At 38.7% G+C, this 19,413-nt stretch overlaps 1 protein-coding gene across 2 annotated transcripts in view; it reads right to left on the bottom strand.

The window, feature by feature from the left end:
• Positions 1-19,413, bottom strand: part of LOC106660994 (visual system homeobox 2-like) — a 151,974-nt gene that overhangs the window by 93,068 nt on the left and 39,493 nt on the right. For both annotated transcript variants that reach the window (XM_024225784.1, XM_024225785.1), the window contains exon 2: positions 1,007-1,066. In XM_024225784.1, the coding sequence (XP_024081552.1) occupies positions 1,007-1,066 (60 nt within the window). The remainder of the gene's footprint in view (positions 1-1,006; positions 1,067-19,413) is intronic.

Below are 19,413 nucleotides of genomic sequence, written 5' to 3'. Positions count from 1 at the left end.
AAAAGCCTGGAGCTATAACCTATGAAGGTGCACAATGGTTCGACCTCGTATACGCGGTGTAAAGGCTCTTTTGATCACCTAAGTAACAAACTTACAAAAAAATTACTAACCTCACTATCAAAAATTTGTTAACTTTCTTCTATTAAAGTTCCATCCCAATTTTTATCCATCATATGATCTTACTGTTTAAGTACATAAACCTAACTAACGACGGCTGCCAGACGTCATTGAGTGCCAGGGTTGACTAGTTTACAACAAATCTAACGTCACTTACACGTACTTAATTAGATCACTTTGAACTTATAAAGTGAATTCTGAAGTTCATCCGTTATGATAGACCTTCAGACATCCTTTTAACCTCTTTTAACATTATCATTGAACTTTAAAGAATAAAACATTTTTGGAAACGACCAGACTACAGCCACGAACCCGCAGACCTCCAGAGGGCATCTCAATACAAGTCAGATATTATTGAATAATTAATATATTATAAAGGTACTGAAATGTCCTGGCCCGTGGGAGACAAAAGAACAAACAGTAGGGGGGTAAAGTTCTTAAATGTTTTTTTTTTCTTCTTATTTTACACTATTCTATTTTTATTTTAATGTATTTTTACTCCTGTTAATAATGTAAATCTTAAAGTAAATAATGTAAATATAATGTGAAATTTTATCAAAATTTGTTGTTTAGCTGAATTGGTTGTTTAGTTGATAAATATTATTGTTGTTGTTTAGAAAAATCGACCCGAACGTCGTGACTAATCTTAACTTTCATTATGAGAAGCTACCAATTAGCCTTTAAACAATTAATCCGGCGAAAGGGTTAGCGTCTGTTAAGACGTATTGACGTGGATTAACTACGCCTATAATCGGGGCGGTGAGAGCTGCGAGCGTCTTGTGGAAACCTTAACCAAATTATTCCGGCTGGCTTCATAGATCAAGCCCGTCGACAAGACGAATTTTCATCGAATTTTCCGCCGTTCTGTCAGGGGAATTGTCCTACTTACTGGGAATGCAGCCGGCCGGCGTCGGGAACGAACCGGCGTTCTTCTGTAGTTGAGCAAAACCTGTAACAAAACAAGTTTTTTGTCAGTTTTAAGCCAAAAATAAACCACCAAGGCTGTGCATATAATTAAATAAAAGATTTAAAAAAACACAATTAAGTGCAAAAAGAAGCTAAAATATAAAAACTTAATGGAACTAAAATATATGGATTAACTAAATCACTGACAGGCACAAAATTCCACCATCCCAATTCTCGATAAAATAAAATTCTGCCCTTAATTCGTTTCATGGTTTTTACGAATAAATATTTGTTTATTCAGTCTCCTTTGAATTCTGAAGCAATAAACTGTTTAGTTTTCATCTTTGATTTCTTAATTTCGATTTTTAAACTTAAAAATGCCACTTAGAACACTTAAAATTCCACCCAATTGATTTTTTTTCATTTTCTCGATAAAAGAAAATTCTGCCCGTAATTTGTATCATAGTTTTTACCAATAAATATTTGTTTATGCTATGTTTTAAACATCATTAGAGGTAAACACACTTAATCCTTAATTCAAAACAAGGATACAGAATTTTTCAATGTTTACTTTTTACATAATTTAAAATGTTTATTCAGTCTAATTTGAATTCTGAAGCAATAAACTGTTTAGTTTTCATCTTTGTTTTCTTAATTTCGATTTTTAAACTTAAAAATGCCACTTAGAACCCCTAAACCTAAAGAAAATAACAAAATAGGACAATAAATTATTAGTGGTTCTAATTTGAATTTATTTAAAAAAATTCAAAATGTTTAAAACCTAAAAAATCCAACTATTTCTTAACATGTATTTATATAACTACACTGACAGACAAAAAATTCCACCCAATTGATTTTTTTCATTTTCTCGATAAAAGAAAATTCTGCCCGTAATTTGTCTCATTGTTTTTACCAATAAATATTTGTTTATGCTATGTTTTAAACATCATTAGAGATAAACACACTTAATCCTTAATCCAAAACAAGGATAAAGGATTCAATGTTTACTTTTTAAGGAATTTAAAATGTTTATTCAATCTCATATGAAATCTGAAGCAATAGACTGTTTAGCTTTCATCTTTGTTTTCTTAATTTAATATTTAAACTTAAAAATGCCACTTAGTGCTGAGGATGTTGTGCGAGGTGTGGCACTTACTGATGATGGACGTTCCATCAGGTATGCGGCTACTGCCATCGGAGTTCACTTCGAAACTTTGCTAGACGACGTTAGACGTTTTCGAAAAGCTGGGTCCTACCATAGAAGGCCCGGTTCTGGACGCGCTAGGGTAACAGAACCAGGATTACCGTTGTTCGACTTGGAGAATTTTGCAAAACCGGCACCTTACTGTTGTTCAATAGATTCATCAGCTCCAGGGAGTTCAAGGTGTCCAAATTTCTGAACGCACTGCCCGAAGAAGATTAAATCAGTATGGACTGACGGCTTTTCGCCCCGTAAGAGGACCAGAATTGACCAGAACACAGAGTTGCACGGCTCGCATTTGCTCGAGAACACAGCCATTGGTCTTTGGACGATTGGACTGCTGTGCTTTTTACAGATGAGTGAAGATTTGCTCTACGATCTCCCGACGGGCGTGAAGGAGGGTGGAGAAAGCAAAAATGAAAGGTACGACCTGTAATTTTTCCCAGAGCCCACCTTTTCAACGTAGCTCAGTGATGGCACGGGCGGGAATTTCAATGGAGAGTCGCACAGAGTTGGTTGTTGTTCGCGGAGGGTCTTTGACGGCTACTAACTATGTGGATGAAATTTTGGGACATCATGCGTTTCCCATCCTCGATGAAATCAGTGACAATCCTATTCTAATGCACGCTAATGCCCGTCCACATATCGATCGCATAGTACAAACCTACCTTCAACAGAAAAACATCAGGGTCTTAGCCTGGCCAGCCCGTTCTCCTGACTTTAAACCCATCGAGCATTAATGTGATAACTTCAAAAATCGAATAACAGCACGTCCATCCCTTCCTGATACGATACAAATCCACGTTTTTGATAGGACTCTTCCTGAAGAATGGGCTAACCTCCATCAAGGAGACTTTTTCAGACTGGTAGAAAATATGCTGAGGGGGTCTTCGATATGTAATTAAGCAAAGAAGAGGAAATGCGTGATGTTGAAATCTTAATTAAAAATCTAAAACAAAATTATCTGCCGGTCTTTTTTTTTAAATTTTTATTTTGCATTTTCCTTAGCAGTTAACTTTTTTAAAACTTTTTTAGACAAAGACAATTATTAAACTTTAAAAAACGTGAAATTTTTATTAATATATACAAATATGTCCAAATCAAGTTGTATTACTAGTAGGTGGAATTTTTTGCGTGTCAGTGTATAATATTGTTCTGAAATTTTAAACAAATATTCAATTAAATAATTTAATTAGTTTTATTATTAACCGTTCTATTCCAAGCTCATTTTGCACAATTTGTAACCAAATGTAAATCTTGAAATATTGCTTTTTGGTCTGCGAGGAGATGAATCAGTAAGTTACGCGTTAAAGCCCGTAGAAAAGAAATACGCACGGGAAAACGAGAATGAGTAATTAATTTTATTATGAGAATTATGGTTATAATGCGTTAACAATGTGTGCTGATTACAGATGTATGATTTTTTTCCCCTTTGAGGTCTGAAGAGGGCTGGTTAAGTTAAACAGTTATTACTAAGTCATTTCACCCCCGGGGCGTAAGGGTGTCGTGTAAATGGGGGTAAAAGGTGCCAAAAGGGATAAAGGGATGCCCTCGGCACACCTGGCCCTTAACTCCGTCTCGCATTCTCTTCTCAAGTGGGACGGAACAGAACTGTCACAACATTTGCCGCTTCTGTTGTCGGAAGGGTTACAGAGCTTTCTCACATCCTCCTCCGGGGTCCGGTTTCCCAACCGAAATTTTCATCCTGGACTCATGTCAGCCGGGCGTCGACGGATCGTACGAGGCATTTAATCACGTGTAATTTGACACGTCGCAAATGTTCCAATATCTGACTGGGCATAAAATAATCGCGATTTTGCTTTATTGGCACGATAAAAAAGCCTACATTTCTGATTTTTTTTAATAAATTCAAATATACCTCTGGAAAGGTTTTATACTATATATATGTAAATATTTTTGTTATTGTGTTAGGTAAAAATAGTTTCTCCGACAAAATATGATAGGTGTTGAGTATTCCCAAGATTTTGTTAATATTGAGCGGCTGAATGCTGCGGTGGTTGATGAATCTGTGACATTTGTAATTATTAGGATTGGGAAGGAGGTAAAGAAACATTAGACCAAGGATACACAGCAGACTGAAAAGAAATCAAAGAAGCTTAAAAGGTTCTGTAATGTACGATACCACTTGCAGTATGCCCTTCTGAAACTGGAGAACCTCTCTATTTAAAGGCTTCTAACGAAGGCAGTATCCATCTAAAAACCGAATTTGGCTTTTTTCACTTCCGAGAGCCTCCGATATCCTCAGCTCCAATGGATTGACCTTTCTACGTTTTAGAGATGAATAGTCCAAGCTTTGGTCTAGATCTTCGTGGCTTCACTGACAACAGTAACTTCACTTTCTCCCCCATACTCCTCTCAGTTTTATCATATGCTCTCGAATATAAAGATAAATGCAAAATACTATTATTTATCAACAAATTATATGAACTAAACTAAGCAAAGGTGCTACTACTAATTCGCCTTCAAATTAACACCGACCGACATTTTAGCGTCGAGGGGAAGAGAAAGAAAAGAGAGATGAGAGGGAGAGAGAGAAAGAGCAGCGAGAAAGAAACGTGACGGCGGATAGATAAAGAGAGAATGAGAAAGAGCTGGAAAGAGCAGAGAGAGACCACAAAAGATAGAAATGAGAGAAACAGACAGAGGAAGGCTATTTTATTTATAAGATTTATTAAATTTTAATATAAGAAAGTTTTTATCCAGCCATTTTTAATTAAAAGATTTTAGTGACTGGGAGTTTTGTGGCTCTGAAAAGGGCCGGTGTTGTGTAGAGAAGGCGTGATGATGAATCGAGGCAGAGACCGTGTGCGTGTCGCCGTTGGTGGTGGTCTGTGACCATGAGTAAACCGTTGGCTGAGGTCCGGGGGCCAGTCGGTTGACTCCACAGAGGCCGGAGGTATTGAAGTACAGCAATTAGCCGAGGGGCAGCAGTTGGCGTTTACGGCCAAGTCGGCTGTTTAGAAGGCGAGATCAGGCTAATGCTGTGAGTACTTGCTGTCGTCGACGGTGTACCTTTAGTGACGGCTCGTCAGGTTGACAAGTCTAGTATAGTCGATTATTAGTGATGTATGAGACCTCGTCGGGCTGACGAGCCTGCTGTCGTTGTTGCCGATGTCGGTTACATTAGTGAGTGGTGAGATCTCGTCGGGTTGACGAGTCTCATTCCAGCGAGGCAGTGCCCCTGCTTATATAGGGAAGAGCACTACTCTGATTGGTTGCAGAGTGGAGGGTGAGAATATTCCATAAGTCGTAGTGGCTTCTAGCGGTAACGTTTGGTAGCTACAAGTGGCCACTACAGGATTAATTTTGGATTAAAATTCCATATTTATAGTGGGTTTTGTTCAGCGATCGGTGGTTCAATAAGTGGTTGACCCGGAAAATGTTAGGGATGGTTACTCTCTAAAGCACAAGCTGTACTCGTGTCGGCCTCGGGTCGGCATGGGGCGGCGGGTGCTTTATCAGACGTGGGTTAGGGGACCAGATCATGTCTGCATAGACGGGGGAGGGTGCATAACCATCTGTTGTATGGGGTAACAGAAATTTTCCAAGGTTCAGCCTCTGTTACACTGCGAATGGACTCGTAGTTGGCCGTGGCGAGACCCCTGGCGGGTACCTAGAGAAGATGCTGTCTGCTATCTGTGACCTCCGTACGAAACTCGCGTATGACCATCGTTATTCACCCGGCCTCACGGGATACGAAGGATCGGACAATCGAAGCGTATAGCGTTGAGGAGCTCAGACTACGCAGATGGAGTCCCCCGAACGCGTGAGAAGTGGCGGATGGAAATGGATAGTGAATCGGTTGCGCCTATTCGAGTGCGCTGTGCACGCAGGTGTACGTAATGTACACGACTGGCGGCTTTTACCATAGGCAGTCTCCTCTAGGGGGTGGTTAGTAATTCTACTTTGAACAAAACCGCGGACGGAGCGGATCCGGAAATTTCTACGCTGGGGAAGCCTCAATACTCTGAGAGATAAAGTGGCCTTCTCTATCTAGGGAGTGCGCGGGAAACCAGTCTGATGTATTTCGGCCTAGGTAGCCCTTTGAGCGCGGCATACGGTTCGATGCTTAATGCGGACCCGCCCACTCGGAATGGGCAAGCGGAGAGCGAAGTTGTCTTGGCCCTCGGGGCTGAGCTGTCTATACACCAATTCTGCGGCAGAAACACCCTTCGGTCGTATGCGGAGGTGCGTCAGCTCTCATCTTGAGAATCAAAACATCCGATAAGGCCGGTAGGCTAAGTGCGGACGTTAAAGATCCTCATTGTCCTTTTAAGGACGACCGAGTATACGGGAAAGCAATGACCCGGAAAAGGTCGAAACGTCGGAAATTAAATTAAAAAGGTATTTTAATGAAATAAATCTAACCTGACCGCTCCTCATTACTTCACCTACTATTTACAATGTTAATCAAATTAAAGATTAATTAAAGATTGAGATTAATTAAATCAAATTAACATATCGATGTCACTATATAAGATAGCTGTGTCATCAGCCAAACCAAATGATCTACCAGAGATATCTACTTTTAATATTCATCTATGTAAAGCAAAAACAAGATAGGTCTATGTACAATCCCTTGAGGAATCCCAGCGTTTATCAGAACCTCAGAGCTAAGAGTACCTTTTGCTTGAGTTATTTGCGATCTTTTACATAGGTTTTTAATAAAATTTATGGTAGTATTAGATACACTAATATCAATTAATTTACTTATTAGCATGGAATTAAAACTTAAATTAAACAACGGCAACTCATTATGTTCTAAAATTTCATCCACTTAGCAGTAGTAAAAAGTACAGCAGATCAGTCGTCTATAGACCAATGGCTGTGTTCTCGAGCAAATGGGAGCCGTGCAACTCTGTGTTCTGGTCAATTCTGGTCCTCTTACGGGGCGAAAAGCCATCAGTCAATACTGATTTAATCTTCTTCGGGCAGTGCGTTCAGAAATTTGGACACCTCGAACTCCCTGGAGCTGATGAATCTCTTGAACAACAGTAAGGTGCCGGTTTTGCAAAATTCTCAAAGTCAAAAAACGGTAATCCTGGTTCTGATACACTAACGCATCCAGAACCGGGCCTTCTATGGTAGGACCCAGCTTTTCGAAAACGTCTAACGTCGTCTAGCAAAGTTTCGAAGTGAACTCCGATGGCAGTAGCCGCATACCTGATGGAACGTCCATCATCAGTAAGTGCCACACCTCGCGCAACATCCTCAGCACTAAGTGGCATTTTTATGTTTAAAAATAAAAAATAAGAAAACAAAGATAAAAACTAAGCATTTTAAATTCCGTAAAAAGTAAACATTGAAACATCCTTCATCCTTGTTGTGGATTAAAGATGAAGTGTGTTTACCTAAACATAGCAGAAACAAGTATTAATTGGTAAAAACAATGGGACAAATTAAGGGCAAAATTTTCTTTTATCGAGAAAAAAAAATCAATTGGGCGTAATTTTTTGCCTGTCAGTGTAGATAAATGGTTAACATATGGCCGAAACCCGTCTAAAATACAAAGCCTGAAAGGAAAGTTTGATCTCGAAGAACTGAGTTATTAGTTCATCGAAACAACTTGGATGACATAAAAGCAATGTTTCACAATACTTGTTTTGCTTTAAGCAACGCTATGTGTGATTTAAAAGGCATTCTATTTTTGAAATACAAACCAAGGTTTTTCGAATATATTAACTCCATCTCATTGTCCAGACGTTTAAAACGTTTTCATTTGCATTCAGAATTAACGTGTTAATCTAGATTTTCTCAATTAGCTTTGCCGAGAGGGGGCCCCTTGTTCTATTTTAAGAGGAAGCTGAGAATTTTAATTTTCCCCGGGGGCGTCCCTTGAGACTCTATTAATTTAAACTCAAGGGAGTAAAAGATTTTTCAGCCGGGGTGGATTAAGTCGCAAACATCTTTCTTCGGCTCTTGTAAGGGAGGAAAAGAATCCAGAGGTGGAAATGAAGCCATTTTGGCGAAACGATTCTTTCCAGTGTTCGAACCCCTCGGTACGGAAATGCTGCGGGGGTGGCTGCGGGGTTTAATCCTGTCGGCAGGGTCGTATTAGACTCCGGCACCCTTATTAAATCCGAGGGTTGATTAAACGCCCTTTCTGATGCCTGTATCGTTTTTCTACCCCGCCCCGCGACCGCTCCTTTCCCCGCTTTCCACATTGCCATTCAAACCTTAATCAGCAGGATAGGATTGTCTTTTTCATGGCTTTTTTTGTTATTAAAAACTCGGAAGAAATATGTGAACTCCGACTCCCTGAAACGGGTTGGTGGATATTAATTTTTTTTTCTCTCGGCCCTCTACAGAAAAAATGGGAAAAATCGTTGGTTTAATTCGGTGGTACCGATTGAACTTTCCCCCTTGTTTTTACGACCTTTTCGAGTAGTACTTTGCTCTTTTCATTATTCTCACCCTAGTAACTTTTTTTAACATCTGGAATTATAATTACAAGGGTGACAAATTTCAATCGCCGCACTCATGATAAAGATTTCAAGAGCCATTAAAAAACAAACAATATACCTCAAAATAATAATTGTGCGTTGTCTTCTTGAGTTCAGATGAATGACGAGCAAGTAGTTTGGTCGTTTTTTACTTAGTTTATCAACTACTTAAAATTTTTGAGAATTTTAGGTGTGGATTACGGGGTGATGAACTAATAACTTAGTCATTACCCCCTATCATCATTGTTTTGTTCTGTCAGAGGCGTTTTGTCGTTAGAACCTACCAGAAGGACATGTGCCCGAAAAGCACATTGTACAATTTAAATTCAAAGAATAAAAACAAGGGTTGCCTTCCACATCGGTTTCGGCATTTTATCATTCCGTCATCGTGAGTGGTTGGCCTGTGTGTTCTTGCGTATGCATAAGCACTAATGTTTCTGGAGGCTCTCTAACCTTCTAACTAGTTCTAACGATTGCGAAATAACAAATAGCACGAGAGCAAGACAGAGTAAAAATAAGGAATAAGAGAAACAGAAAGGTAGATAGATAGGGAGAGTGTGCGTGTGTGTGTGAGNAGAAAAAGAAAGAAAAATTGTATCTTCCTGGGAACAGGTTCCCTTAAGAACAACAATATCAAAATATACTAATATATAAAACAGAGAGAGAGGAGAGAGAGAAACATATAGACAGAGAGCCAGACAGACAGACAGAGACAGTGGGTGGCTAGATACAGCACAAGACCGATAACAAGAAAGAAGAACAAAGAAAGAAACATACAGAAAGAGCGGGGTTAGTGAACAAATGAGAAAGATCATTATCTTTTAAGAAAAATAGATGTATAGATAAAGAATAAGAGAGAAACAGAAAGAAAGTGAGAGGGGATAGGGAGAGAAGAAGAAACGCCCCTGTCAAGCCAACGTAGCGAGGGGATGGAGGCAGATATAAAGAAAAAGGAGGACAAGTTAGACCGTGAAAATGAGAAAAAACAAGAGTGAGTGAGTAAAAGAGGGAGAGATATTGTAAGAGAAGTAAAGTAGATAGTGAGAAGTCCATTAAAAGAATAATGCATAAATATTGCCAATATATTAATTTGGACCTGAACGGTTTCTTCGGGGGTGATGAAGCTACACCGACACGAGACAGGCAGTTCTTCACTGAAGATGGCCGACAGCAGGAACGCGTTTGTGTAGCACCATAACCCCCAGTAAGTGCCGGTCTGAACCTACGGAGCTTAATAAAAGCCTGGAGCTATAAACCAAATATAATATAAGCACAATGGCTCGACCTCATTCACGTAGTCTAAAGGCTTTCTTAATCACCTCAGCAACAAATCCGATCTAACTTTGTACACAGCAGAAAAAACTGCGAGTCCTAACAGGATTCTTAATAGGACGTTGCAAACTAAATGGACATTTAAAGAAGATTGGTATAATCCAAGACTGCACATGCAGATTCTGCAAAGAAGCAGAGAAGACAGCAACACACCTATAACAAACTGTGGTGCTGCACTTGCTCGCAGAAGGAAGTGCTTTCGGACGTACAATGTAACTGTAGAAGAAATCCAACCACTGAAACCGGGCCTAGTAATCATGTTCCTTGATGAAATTCGGAGTGCTGTAGGCACAAAACGGGGTATACAATACCTCTCAAAGGGCTCAGTTTATTCCACCACGACTAATACATCTAGATCTTTGTGCACATTTTTAATACGACGACTTTGGATTTACAGAATGAATTAAACTGTACGTCATTAATCTTACATTAGTGACGGGGAGTTTTTGGTGGCCCTGAGAAGGGCCGGTGTTGTTTTGTAGTGTCGAGGCGATGAATCGAGGTTGTGCCGTAGTGGTCCGTTACGAACAGAACCGTTGTCTGAAATCCCGGGGCCGTGAGTCGGTTGACTCTGCAGCAGTTGAAGGGACACGGGTGCAGTAGTTAGCCGAGTGCAGTAGTTGACCAGTTTAGCCAAGTCGGCTGTGTTGAGAATACGAGATCCAAGGTAATGCTGCGAGTACTTTTGCTATCGTTGTCGATGCTCGCTTAGTGATTGGGGAAAGCTCGTTGGGTAGACAAGTCTCGAGGTATGAAGTGAGACCTCGTCGGGTCTGAAGTCAGTAGGGCAGTGCCCGTGATTATATATGAAATGGCTCTACTTTGACTGCAGAGTGGGGGTGAGGCCATTCCATAACCGGGAGAGGCACCTCGCGGGTACCGTGGTAACTGTAGGTGGCCACTACACTTACCATCCAAAATTCTCGCTACATTCTTTTTCTTCAAGTCCCATCCCAATATTTTTATCCATTATATAATCTTTCTGTTTAAGACAAATTAACGAACGAAGAGTGCCAGGGTTAACTGGTTTACAATATTTGTCATCAAGGTGCAGTCTTGGTAATAGGGTTAAGTTGGTAACATTTTAAACATATTTATAAGATACAAATAAATTCATCATGATAGAAAGATCTTTTTATGGATTTACCATTGTAAGTTGAGGAAAACCACCAAACCGTTTCCCCCAAAGTATTTCGTCAAGTTGAAATCGACCTTTCGAGTTATTTGGTGTTAATTGATCGGATCTGGGTGTGAGGAGGGCGAAGTCCGTTCGGAAGCGTTTCCGGACCCGTTTATCCAATTAAAGCCGAACGGCCAAGTCATTCATTACCGACCCGGTGACGAGTGCTGGACGGCTGCGGGGGGCGGTTAATAAAAGCCTCCGGCGACGGGGTCGATGACAAAGTGGACTTATTAACTCGCGAGCCCTGTCTATTAACATTCTTCTCTCACTACGACTTGCATTCCAGCCCTAATCCTCATTCGCCGGCTTGAAATTCACCCCCGGGCCTCCCTTCGTTAAGTCCCCTCGCAGCCCCGAAATATTCGCTGCGGGAAAAGCGGAATTAGAATTAAGCAAGGGGTGAGAGAAATGCGGCCGAGTCTAAGCCAATCAATGCGACGTCATGTGGCATTTCTCATTTATAAATTGTATTTTAACCACTAAAGTTCCTTTTAGAAATAACCTCAAAAGCCGACACAAAACCACTCTCCAAAGAAGCATATAATAAAACACTACCAGAAAGTACTAAAGGACTAATCGAACAAAAGGAGCGCACAAACACATTCCCTCTCGCACTTCTCAAATTTCTATAAGATGTCTTTGTATCGATCCTATCGTGGACATTGTGCCCTCTTTCAGCAATAAAATCGTCTCACTTTTATTACGGTCTTACCGAATCCGACATACTGGACACAAACGTAAAGATCTTACCAAAAAATACGAGTATACGAGAAAGTACAAGTAAAAAGGCTTCTGTTTGACAAAACGCTAGACTGCCGATCATTAGCGATGTTAGGCGGACCTGCAATCGTCAATATTATTTTTCTTTCAATGAATTAATCTTTATGTAAGGTATTGGTTGAAATGAAAAAGTTAGTGTCACAAACGGGATTCGAACCCACACCTTCGGCAAATACGCCGCTGCTGTACCACTTGAGCTATCGTGACTTCGATCCACTCGGACACCAACTCCCCATCTTGACCTACCTTTCGAATTTTCCTTCCTTTTTGCCATTTTTCAAACTTTTTCATTTCAACCAATACCTTACATAAAGATTAATTGATTGAAAGAAGTTATTTGGTCAATAGGACCACGAAATATAATAGATTTTTTTCTATTTATGTTTAGTGGTCGAAATGACCATATTAATTATTTCAATTAATTATTATTTTTATGTGAGGTCTTGGTCGAGATAAAAAAGCTAGTGTCACGAGCGGGATTCGATCCCACGACCTTCGGCTCAATACGTTGTTGCTCTAACCACTAAATCACTCTAACTATCACTAATCCATGACACTAGTTTTTTTTTCATTTCGACCAAGACTTACATTAAAAAATAATTAATTGAAATTATTTTTTCTATTAGACACATTTCGTCATTTCGCAATCATCGTTGTCGGGTCCTAAGACTCTTTCAATAGTGAAATAAAAAATACTCGAGTTGGCAAAAAACTGTAGAAATAGACAATCCATGACTGGACACAACCAAGCTTCATAATAACAGCTGAAACGCAACAGCCAACCCCGTGAGGACCAAATGATCATTAATGACCAAATTAAACATAACAAAACGTAATTTAACGACGATTTACAGATCGTAAGATGCGATCTGGTGTGATGTAGGTTTAGTATCCTTTATCGTACACGTTTCGAACTTTATTGAGATCATCTTCAGGGCCTAGGATTTATAAGCATTTTTTAAATTATACAAATATATGTGAATTTATACAATTATGAACATAAATCCATAACATAAAATTAACCGAAAGATCTTTAGAAAAACAATATTAACTATTGGTTTCAAGCTAAAAGGTACTACCAAAGCAGTATGTCGATATTATCAGTTCCTACCTAACTGACAGACTGTTTAGAGTCAAACAAGATGATCAATATTCAAAATTAAAAACAATAAATGCAGGAGTGCCACAAGCTAGCATATTAGGTCCACTGCTTTAGTTGTTATACACCAGTGATTTTCCGAAAATAGATGGAGTAAAAATTACAACGTTTGCAGTTGACACAGCGGTGATGTCACTAGGACCGACTATCACCCACTCAACCAAAACCCTCCAAAATGCATGCAATAAGATAAACGAATGGACAAAAAAAGGGACAATCAAGCTAAATCAACATAAATCAGTTCATATAATCTTTACAAACAAAAAGGTGGACCATGTTCCGTCGCTCAGAATCGATGGAACTACTATACCATACAGCAATACAGCTAAATATCTGGGAATGACCTTAGATGCCAAGCTGAGATGGAAAGAACACGTGAAGAACAAAAAGGACAGAAATAAGTTTAAGGTATAGACAACTATACTGGTTGATAGGACGTGGCTCCTATATGCTATACAAAATAAAATATTATTATATGAACAAGTCATAAAGCCCCTGTGGACATATGGTAGTCAACTATGGGGTTGTACCAAACACAGCAATATTAAAATCATACAAACACTCCAAAATAAAATCTTACGTAACATGGCCAATGCACCGTGTTCACAAAACACCTATCTTAAGATCCCTGAAGTCACGGCGGAAATACAAAGATTCCAGTCTCATCTCCGTAATACAATGTTTCAAATTTTATTCAGCATATTTTTGCACTTGAATTCGGCATAAATTTGCATATTTGAAACATGCTGTAAATTTGAAACCTTTTTTTATTAATTATAAAAATAAAAGTGAGACAAATAAGCACATGAGAGAAAAAACAAGATTCTAAAATTTATCCGGATTTCAGTTCAGGTTCCAAGTCGGAAATAAACTAAATTATCTTGAAATATTGGCATCTTATTCGAGGTCCCTATTTCCTAAGCGTCTAGGTGGAGTTTATGATTTTTCTGAAAACTTGCTTTCTCTGAAGTTGTCGAGTCTCATTTGAAACATAAAAATACTAGTCCTGGTTCTCTTTCATATTTTTAACCTAGTAAAAAAAGGAAAGTTAGAACTTGCCTTTTTTTTTTAAATAGCAGTTGGATTTTCTTTTTGGCGTAAAACAAAAATTAGTAAAACCCCCGGCGATGCAGGAATTATACTACAAGAAAATTGACAAGATCTTGACAAAATTAAATTGAATAAAATGAATGAAATGTTGAATTGAAAAAAAATAAATTTGTTATATATGGAATCGGCGATCAAGTAATTTTAAGTACGAAAATGAAAATTCTTTTTCGATGTACATATATTTGTTGAGGAATGAAAGCTGTAGTTTTATATAAACTAACTTTGAAATTAATATCATTGTCAATTTTAATTCAGACCAAAACATAGATGGGCAGAATTATTTATTTTGTAGAATATTTTCAATCAGATGATTTTTTGAATGACAGATTTTTCTGACCTATTTCCTTTCAAAATAAATATATACTAGACAGAATAAAGGAAGATAATATATGTATGTTAAAAAAATGTGTTAGTTATTAATCGGACGAATATCTTGACGTTCATGCTGCGAATTTTTAATATTTTTAATGCAAAATTATATATCTTTCCTTATAAATTTTTATCATATTCGAATTTTGAAAGAAAACTAATTTACAAGTTTTAAATTGACTCGATTCAATTATAAAAATTAACCTCGAAGTCAGCTATTAATAGGCAACAGGGTAAACAAGCAGAACAACTGTATAAATAAAACAATTATGAACTGTACGTTCCTGTGGCAATTTATTAATAGGAGCGGACGATAATGCAAAACCAATTAATCTTTAAAATGTTATAATTTGGATTAAATATTTGAAAACAATTAAATAAAAAAATAAAGGCTTAGTAAATCGCATTATGAATAATATTTTTAATGTATTTTATTTATTGCTATGTACAAAATAACTATTCATTGAGCAAGTATAGTTATATACCAATTTGACAGATCTTTCAGACCAGGGGGCAGTGAGGAGACAAACCGGCCAGTGGTGGAACACTCTTTTATTGTATTTAATCGAGAGGGTTAAGATAGGAGGTCACGATTTTGGGGTAGAGGATAAGGGTGAAAGGATAGTTTAGAGTGGAAATTGGGGAAGCTGTTCGGATCCTTCACGAATAAGATTTTAAGGTCTTTATGGATTATTTAATTGGTGATGTAGAAGGAGTAGTGGTGACGTGAGGATACTGCGAAGAACTTTAGATTGATTGAATTGTTGGATGTTGGAGGATTTAAAGAAAGTCCAAATATGTCTGATGAGCGTTTTGTAAGTGGTTAGTGTGTTATGTATGCTTGTTAAATCCATTAGATTTTGCGGTCCGATAGACCAAATAAAATCTTTCAATTATTAATCTTTATGTAAGGCATTGGTTGAGATAAAAAATCAGTGTCACGAGCGGGATTCGAACCCACGACCTTCGGCTAAATACGCCGCTGCTTGAGCTAACGTGACTTCGATCCACTCGGACACCGACTTCCCATTTCAACCCAACCTTTCGGATTTTTATCTCAACCAATGCCTTAGTAAAAAGTTTAGTTAATTGAAAGATGGGTTTTGGTCAATCGGACGAAATCTAATGGATTTAATAAGTTAAATGAAGTATATTTTCACCAAAAGCTCTACATGGCCTTTCATTTGACGCCGAGAATCAAATAGATTACACGAAATTTGAAAAATCGCAAAAAGGAGGGAAAATGCGAAAGGTGAGGTTGAGATGGAAGTTAGTGTCCGAGTGGGTCGGTGTCACGATCTCTCAAGGGATATAGTAGTGGCATATCTAGCCGAAGGTCGTGGGTTCGAATCCCGCTCGTGGCATTGACTTTTTTATCTCAACCAATGCCTTACATAAAGATTAAATAATTGATGTATGCTTAGTGTTGATTTTTGTCTCAGTAGGTGTCTGAGTAGATCGTTCCGTTTGTTGTGATCTTGTCGTTTTAATATATGAACGACTGCTATCTAGGTAAAGCCCATGTTAGCGGGCTTGACTGGAAGGTGGTATTAACTTAATATTTATATGCACCGGTGGGCAGGTTAGACGTTTCAGGGTCAACGTAATTTCTTGGTTTTTTTGCTCGTTCAAATTGATCCGCCGTCGGGTGTCGACTGGTTCGATATTGTTGGATGTCTTTTGTGGGTAGGATAGCATTGGAGTGTGTTGATTAGATTGAAAAATTGGTATGTGTTTTGTGTTTGGATGTGTAGGTATGTCAGCATTGTAGATGGTGTAGAGTATTAGATCTAGGATTCTTCCTTGTGGAACGCCAACTATGATGAGTCAAAAATCGATGCCGATTCTCATTTTAACAGTTTAAATGTCGAGTATTGAAAACGTTTAATAAAAAATGTAACTGTCAGTTAATTAAACAGATGCTCAGTAATTATAAGACTTCAGCTCTCAACATGTCCGACGCTAATTATTCTGCACGTTTCTCTCAAATTACCACCAATGCCCGGCCCAATTGACGAGGAGGCGGAGGCATAACGAAACCGTCTTTTTGTAACGATATATATTTTTTGCATGTTGTTAACTACCGGTGTGCCCGAGCTTGTTTGAATGGGCTTCTTTTAAAATAAAGTCGAAGGAAGTGCTTCGTCACGGGTTGAAACTGGTTTGCCTAGTCACTCTCCCGCTCTCCGTGCTCCCTGTTTGACAATGGACGGACTACTTCACAGTCGTTACACCTGTCATCGACAGGGTCGAATAACGAACCGGCGCTGGGTTTTGTTATCATTTCTAAATCTCATTATAATTAATTAATAAAAGGATTCCTCGAGACCTGGGAACGCGTGTCGCCAGATAAAATTTTTGAAAAGGTCATTTTTTCATTGACACGATGCGGGCGTGATGTCTAAAGATCGCCTCGCCCTTTTGACGAGTGAATCGATCTGCGCCCCTGGCAAGGAGAAACCGTCAAAACATCATCTTTTCAAAAGGATACTTAGGAGGCTGAGTAGGACCACCCTTTCACCCACGACGGAACACTGTCTGGGCACTTAAAATAGCACCTCCTTTCAACCCTGGCCATCGTCCCAGTTGACATAAGGCCGTTCTATTGTGATCATCTATAATGAGTTTCTAATCACCTCTCAGTCTGTTTTGAAAGTATAATATTTTTACACAAAAATTTGTAAGGATGTATACACACATTCTAATTCCTTTTACACCCCCTTTATCATTTACTAGTTTTTATTGCCTATTTAATCTCTAAAAATAAATCAAGAGAGAAATAGTTTGATCAATTTTTATTCTCACTGGCAGACCAAAAAAATCGGAAATGTTCAACCTTCTTGTTTATCAACCCGAAAACCTCATGAATATAGCACCAAATTCAATAGAAAAAGTATTCATGTGCTTACTTCATGCAAGTTATCTTGAATATGTAGATTGAATTCCTGATTAGTCTGTCTTGGCGACGCGAGCTTTGATGGTGTGCAGAAGAATAGCAGGAAGGAACTGGAGATGCAGACCGGAAACCCTATTGTCGATGTACACCATGATAGTAAGACCTTTACTTACGGAGCTATACCCTGGGCTGATAAAGTAGAACAAATAACTAAAAGAAAAGAACTCACAAAAATACAGAGACTTGCATGCATCTGCATAACGGGAGCAATGAGAACATGTCCTACAATTAACATGGAAAAATACTAGGATTAATTCCCCTACATTACATTGCAATAAGGACAGCGCAGAAAAAACCATCATCAAATTTATCAAAGAGAAACCTCTAACAGGAATAAAACTGAAATGGAGAGATACGGAAAGACCATCCGATACTCATGGCTCCAAGAGACGACATGAAAAGGATGTTTGAATTTAACCAAAACTTTCGAATAAAACTAGGTACCAAAAAAGAATGGGAACGATAGGGAAACAACTTTTTGAAGAATGGAACCATCCTTTGGTACACAGACGGATGCAGAACACAAGAAGGCACAGGGGCAGGAGTATTTGGACCTGGAAGCAAATACTCAGAACCCATGTATCTTCCAAGCTGAGATTCATGCAATCGAAAGATGTACCCAACTCAACAAAAATAAAGGGTACAAAAAAAAGAATATAGCTATCATGTCAAATAGCCAAGCAGCCATCAAAGCACTAAGCTCAAATATCATTAGTTTCTAGGATGGCGCTGAACTGCAAAACCAAACTAAACATATTAGGTACGCATAATAAAGTCAGCCTCTGCTGGGTCCCAGGACACATGGGAATAGAAGGCAACGAGAAAGCGGACACCCTTGCAAGAAAAAGGGCTGCTACACCGCTGATAGGACCCGAACCCTTCTGTGGCATAGGAAACCTCACTATTAACGAATATCTCAGACAGAAGGACAAAAAGAAAATGAGGGAACTATGGAATTCACTCATTGGACACAGACAATCCAACAATCTTTTAACCAATTTTGTAAGGAAAGAAATTACAGAATGTGTCGAGGGAAGCAGGAACAAACTGCGAATCCTAATAGGATTCCTAACAGGACACTGCAAGTTAACTGGACACTTAAAGAAAATTGGAATAATCCAAGATGGCACATGCAGATTCTGCAAAGAGGCAGAAGAGACGCCAACACATCTACTAACAAACTGCGGAGCTTCACTAGCCCGCAGGAGGAAATGTTTTGGGATGTACAATGTGACCATAGAAGAGCTTCAACCATTGAAACCGGGCCTAAAAATCAAGTTTCTTGATGAAATAGGACTCACCGATATGCTTTCGGCAGAGCACGGGGGATACAATAGCTCTTAAAGGGTGCAGTATACTATACCCTGAAACTATAACTACATCTACATCTTAGTCTGTCTTGAGGTTAGTAAGGCCAAAATGATCAAAAACGACCAAACTACAGGTTTATCACCTTGCAGAACCCATGAAGACAGCTGCAAATTCAATAGACATGTATCAATGTGCTTACTTGATGATACATGATTCAGGATAGAAGAAAGAGGACCGCGGTAACTAACTGGTAGGTTCGATTCCAGATGTTGCCCCTAGAATACCTGACTCCTCATCACCCAAAAAATATCCATTGTTCATTCATCAACGTACTGTGTAGCATGTAAAAACATAAGCAGCAAATGAAAGGAAAATGGAAGGTGGAATGATCAACAGTTCCCTATTTTTGTTCGGTCGTTCTTGTTTTTATTTTTTTTTATTATCCGCGTTATTATAGAAGAATATTTACAGACCAACCACTGAAGATGACGAAAAACCGAAATTCAGAACTTTTTTTATGGGATA

This window comes from Cimex lectularius, unplaced genomic scaffold (assembly GCF_000648675.2).
Source record: "Cimex lectularius strain Harlan isolate CLEC.00 unplaced genomic scaffold, Clec_2.1 scaffold47, whole genome shotgun sequence".
Classification (NCBI taxonomy): Eukaryota; Metazoa; Arthropoda; class Insecta; order Hemiptera; family Cimicidae; genus Cimex; species Cimex lectularius.
The sequence above is the reverse complement of the archived record's forward strand: the minus strand, read 5'-3'. Positions and strand labels throughout refer to the sequence as shown.